This window comes from Triticum urartu, chromosome 2A, assembly GCF_056163025.1.
Source record: "Triticum urartu cultivar PI428250 chromosome 2A, HENAU_Tu73, whole genome shotgun sequence".
In the NCBI taxonomy this organism is placed as follows: domain Eukaryota; kingdom Viridiplantae; phylum Streptophyta; class Magnoliopsida; order Poales; family Poaceae; genus Triticum; species Triticum urartu.
Window position 1 is genome coordinate 189,271,449 of NC_141874.1, and position 5,532 is coordinate 189,276,980.

The 5,532-nt window shown below is 56.1% G+C and overlaps 1 protein-coding gene across 1 annotated transcript; it reads left to right on the forward strand.

Moving 5' to 3' along the window:
• Nucleotides 1–2,305: 2,305 nt before the first annotated feature.
• On the forward strand, nucleotides 2,306–4,989 carry LOC125536689 (sugar transport protein MST6). Its single transcript, XM_048699936.2, has 3 exons — nucleotides 2,306–2,656; nucleotides 3,093–3,421; nucleotides 3,611–4,989. Exons 1-3 carry the CDS (start codon nucleotides 2,524–2,526, stop codon nucleotides 4,727–4,729), a joined length of 1,581 nt encoding a protein of 526 aa, XP_048555893.1. The 5' UTR covers nucleotides 2,306–2,523; the 3' UTR covers nucleotides 4,730–4,989.
• The last annotated feature ends 543 nt before the right edge of the window (nucleotides 4,990–5,532 follow it).

Genomic DNA, 5,532 nt, shown 5'->3' on the forward strand with positions numbered 1-5,532 from the left:
CTACACAACAAAATTTGAAGTTAACACAACTATTCAAATCTAGAGCACAAACCGAAGCTAAAAAAAGCACGTACCCCATCGTTTAAGCACTTGATGAACACCCATCCAGGATATTCTGGCGTTGTAGACACGCGGTGCACGACCATCTTTAGGCAGTGCTCGCACTTAATGAGCGGCAATGATGCACCGACGAGCTTTTGGGCTAGCACCGAGCCCGGCCGAGCGCCATTCGTGTATCTGCCGGCGGACCACCGACGGTGTAGATCCGAGCGGCTAGAGGAGGATCCACTGCCTGCATGTGGCCTTGCGGCCCTGCCATGGTCTTCCGGCCCGGTGACCGGCCAATCCATGGCGTGGCGCGGCCTCCCACAGCCGGACGAGCCGTGGTTGGGTAGCTCGGGGGCGCCGAGGGGAAGGGGCTGGGCGAGCGCGCGTCAGAGCTGCACAGCTACAATGGCAGCAGCGACGGTAAGAGAAGGGTGGGGAAGAGTGAAGAAGAATGGAGGGCGTGCGGCCGGAGGGAGGGAGGGGGCAGATAGAAAAAGGCGCCCATGTGCCACTGACGGGCGGGCAAGAGAAGGACACGCGCATACGGCCCGCACGTCCACGTGTTGTCCGTTTCACCCTAAAAGCGACGCAAATTTAGGTCGGGATGGGACGAAATCGAACAGAGAACGGACAAAAATCCGTTTGCGCCCGCGCACTAGGCCGCCTGATTCGTTCATTTTACCCCAAATGAACGCACGCGGACAGCACGGTGGAGTTGGCCTCAACTTTGTGTTGACTCGTGGCCAAATTATGGACAACTTTGTGTTGACTCGTGGCCAGGGAAGGGAACAGGGCGCAACGGCCGGTCGGACCGGGAGTCGCTGGGCCCACCTGGTTCTCGTCGTCATGCAGCGACGCGTGCTTTGCTCGTCTCCTCTTTCCCTGTCTGCCATTCCTTGGCGTCGGCACGAGAACGTGGTGGCATACTACGCGGATACGCCCATCCAAGACAATGGGCGGACCGTAGTCGGATAAGCTAGCACAAGAGGAGGCAGGCATGCATGGCCGGCTAGCTCGCTTTGACCCGCTGCATGTTTATGGAAAATCAAGCCAACTCGGTGGCCGCGTAGCGTAGGGTCGTCCGTCTCTTGATGCCATGTGCTACTTCCTACTGTCATGGAGTGCCTGTGGTACGCTAGGAGTAGGCGACTGGTCGTACCATCATCAGTGCGCAATGCGCATGTAATGATTTGCAAACTTGCTATCTTGATCGCCGGCCACTGCCAATTCTGACGATCGATCGCGCGCTAGCTCACGCGTCTCGTCCACAAGTAGCCGGGTAGTAGGATGGTGGCCGGTGTTTGTCCCTACTACACAAAGGGGCATGTCCTCCCTACTCACGCCGCGCGCGATCTCGCCGACGCCGACGTCCCGCAGCGCTGCCAATACAAACGGCGCGTGCGACGGCGCATCATCAATTGGACCAGGGACGCCGTGTTCCGGCTGCGCGTCCGCGCCTCCGCGACTCTTCCTTGGGCGATCCAACGGACGCAAAGCGCCCGTGGGCATGCAGAGGCGGGGTGTGCATTCCTGCTGTCGGCGCAAGCGAGAGTTCGTACATCGTAATCGATTCTTAAACGTCTCCAATGGAAGCATATACCTGAAGCAAAGCGGTCGTGTCAGCTCCGACGAACGTGCACGTTGAGCAACGGTGTCATTCCAGAGGCATCATTACGATCCATACAACCAGGTCATCTCCAGACATGGATGTTCACACCCCGGAAAACCTGAGCAGGAAGGTGCGGATTCACCGTCAGAAGTCGGTGCGGTGCGTCTGATTCGTGGCCGAGTCAGCAGGCAGATAACGATCCCCGTTCGTGGCGTACTACTACTGGCGTAGCGCTGGCCGGCGAACCTCCGATGCTAAATTGTCACCGCTCAATTACTGCTTTCCGCATCAACAAACGGAACGGATAACACCGACAGGCGTTAATCAGTTCCGACTTCCTCCTGGGGCGTGCGGGTGCGGACACGCGTCGCGAACGGACGGCGATCCACGAGCGAGCTCACACCGAAACGGAGCGACGTTCACAGCTGCGCATTAATGGCGGCATCGACTCTTTCCAGGAAATCGGGTACTAGCTGGATAGAGGTGCATATCCACAGCCGCAGTTACTCGTGGTATCGCCGAGCGAAATCTAAAAAAAGGGAAAGAAAAGCTAACGCGACGCTGGGCGGAGGTTTTGCAGTCCAACCCTCGGATTCGCCCGCCTCTCCGATGGAGCCCCGCCTTCTCCAGCCTATAAATTGGTGCCCGCTCCGCCTCCATTTCATCCTCCCTCTCTCTCATCGTCCTCCTCCGCGTTCTCTCGTCTCCATCTGCCTCTCTTTCTGCCACCACAGAGAACTCTTCTTGGAGAGCCTGTGAATCTCGAGAGGCATTGAGTCCGTCTTGAGTTGTTGTTAGTGTCGCCTTGGTCTTTCGTTTTTGGCTTTCGTGCCGATCAACTCCGGTGCTGTTCGGCGGCAGTCGCGATGGCCGGCGGCGCGGTTGTGAACACCGGCGGGGGGAAGGACTACCCCGGCAAGCTCACCATGTTCGTGCTCTTCGCCTGCATCGTCGCCGCCACCGGCGGCCTCATCTTCGGATACGACATAGGCATCTCCGGTACGTCCGGCCCCTTTTAATCTACTCCCGTCCATGGCAACCGCTCTATTTTGTAATCTTCATCATGATTACAGAGAAGTGACGCTCGACATGCTCAATTTTGTTCGCACCCATCGTTTCAAACTAGAAAGTTTGTTTGCATCCGGCATGGTTGTTCCACCGTCCACCTACCCTCATGCATAATTTTCGGCCTCGTTTATACACATGGAAACAAATCTCTGATATTCCATTTCATTTCTTTATCCCACTACTCGCCGGGTTCTTGAAGCCGCCATGAATCTTTTCATGTATTTCTCACCTGGCATTCTTTCCAATAAACAAACTCTAATACTCCTAGTATTTCTTTCTCTAGAGAAGATGTGCATGCAGAAACTTTAAAGCGAAATCACCAACAAAGGAAACTAATTAACTCTTTGCAATGGCGTTCGTCCACCAGGTGGCGTGACCTCGATGAACCCCTTCCTGATGAAGTTCTTCCCGGGCGTGTACCACCAGGAGCAGGAGGCGGAGCGGAACCAGAGCAACCAGTACTGCAAGTTCGACAGCCAGCTGCTCACCATGTTCACCTCCTCGCTCTACCTCGCCGCGCTCGTCGCCTCCTTCTTCGCCGCCACCGTCACCCGCGTCGCCGGCCGCAAGTGGTCCATGTTCGCCGGCGGGGTCACCTTCCTCGTCGGCGCCGCGCTCAACGGCGCCGCCAAGAACGTCCTCATGCTCATCCTCGGCCGCGTCCTGCTCGGCATCGGGGTCGGCTTCGCCAACCAGGTATACTTCTGTCGCCACTGTTTCTTTGACTTTGTTTGTGACGTTTCTTTGACTCTCCATTTTTCTTTTGTTTTTATTGACTCTCCTCTATAGCTGGAGGAAAACTGAAAAAAAATTCAGACCTTGCTTTGGAGTGACTTCTTTTTTACAGTTTGGCTGATGATGTTTTTTACTGCTTGCATTGGACAGTCGGTGCCGGTGTACCTGTCGGAGATGGCGCCGGCGAGGCTGCGGGGGATGCTCAACATCGGGTTCCAGCTGATGGTCACCATCGGCATCCTGTGCGCGAACCTGATCAACTACGGGACGGCCAAGATCAAGGGCGGGTGGGGCTGGCGCGTGAGCCTCGCGCTGGCCGCGGTGCCCGCCGGAATCATCGCCATCGGCGCGCTCTTCCTCCCCGACACCCCCAACTCCCTCATCGACCGCGGCTACACGGAGGACGCCAAGAAGATGCTCCGGCGCGTGCGCGGCACGGACGACGTGGAGGAGGAGTACAGCGACCTGGTGGCCGCCAGCGAGGAGTCCAAGCTGGTGAGCCACCCGTGGCGCAACATCCTCCAGCGCCGCTACCGGCCGCAGCTCACCTTCGCGATCGCCATCCCCTTCTTCCAGCAGCTCACGGGCATCAACGTGATCATGTTCTACGCGCCCGTGCTGTTCAAGACGCTGGGGTTCGCGGACGACGCGTCCCTCATGTCCGCCGTCATCACCGGCCTCGTCAACGTCTTCGCCACCTTCGTGTCCATCGTGACCGTGGACCGGCTGGGCCGGCGCAAGCTGTTCCTGCAGGGCGGCACCCAGATGCTGGCCTGCCAGATCGTGGTGGGCAGCCTGATCGGCGCCAAGTTCGGGTTCACCGGCGTGGCCGACATCCCCAAGGGGTACGCGGCGTTCGTGGTGCTCTTCATCTGCGCGTACGTGGCCGGGTTCGCGTGGTCCTGGGGCCCGCTGGGGTGGCTCGTCCCCAGCGAGATCTTCCCGCTGGAGATCAGGTCGGCGGGGCAGAGCATCACGGTGTCGATGAACATGCTGTGCACCTTCATCATCGCGCAGGCGTTCCTCCCCATGCTCTGCCGCTTCAAGTTCATGCTCTTCTTCTTCTTCGGCGCGTGGGTGGTGGTCATGACCCTCTTCGTCGCCTTCTTCCTGCCGGAGACCAAGAACGTGCCCATCGAGGAGATGGTGCTCGTGTGGAAGGCGCACTGGTACTGGGGCCGCTTCATCCGCGACGAGGACGTGCACGTCGGCGGCGCCGACGTCGAGATGCGCTCCAACGGCAAGCTCCAGGCTGCCAAGCTCCCGTGACGTCGTCGCCGGCCGGCCAATAAGCCGTTACCATCCGAGGCCGTTCGAGGACTTTTTGAGTCCTCGTCTGATTTTTCATTTGTCTTCTGTATTATAATCGCCATACTACCTAGGATGATGACGAACAATCGGTGCGTCACTAATCATTCCCAGTTTCCTTTTCTCTTTATTAAGTCTGGGCTCCTTTGTGCCCGGATATATATACTCTTGTGCCGTGGTGGCTTTGGATCAAAGATGAATATAGATGCTGGTTGGATGAACTTGCTGTCTCTGTGCGCTCTGAGTTAACATGATTTGTACGCATCATGAGCAATGTGGCATGCAATTCTTGGTTTGTAGAGAAACTGCAAATTGCAGCATCTCTCATCTAATCTAGGGATGTTTGCCCACTACTAGTACAATGCTGGTTAGAGCATCTACAATGTACAATGCTTACGGAGGCGCTTGAGAAAGAATAAATAAACGATTTTCTACTTAAGGCCCTCTCCCTCAGCACTAGTAGCTGCTAATTAAGGCGCTATTAAACTATATGAAAAAAAGGCGCTATTAAACTGCAAAATCCGCGCTATTTCTCTTTGGTGTGTTAAGTTGGTACTTCTCTAGTTTCTTAGCCGCTGCAAATCTAGGTCGTTTTGTTAGATGGAGTGAAATGCATAAAATCATCACAGTTGTGTCGTTATTAGCAAAAAAAAAGGACTAGTATGATTTTCAAGCAAAATGCATCAACCGCAACACACCAAACGCACTGAAAACCGCTTGCCATTGAAATTGACATGGCAAAACGCTAAAGTATAGCATGTCTG

Bases quoted from the DNA above. Each gene is read 5' to 3' on its own strand.
- LOC125536689 (XM_048699936.2), top strand. From the start codon at position 2,524: ATGGCCGGCGGCGCGGTTGTGAACACCGGCGGGGGGAAGGACTACCCC. The intron at 2,657-3,092 runs GTACGTCCGGCC...TTCGTCCACCAG, and splicing joins ATACGACATAGGCATCTCCG to GTGGCGTGACCTCGATGAAC. The intron at 3,422-3,610 runs GTATACTTCTGT...TGCATTGGACAG, and splicing joins GGGTCGGCTTCGCCAACCAG to TCGGTGCCGGTGTACCTGTC.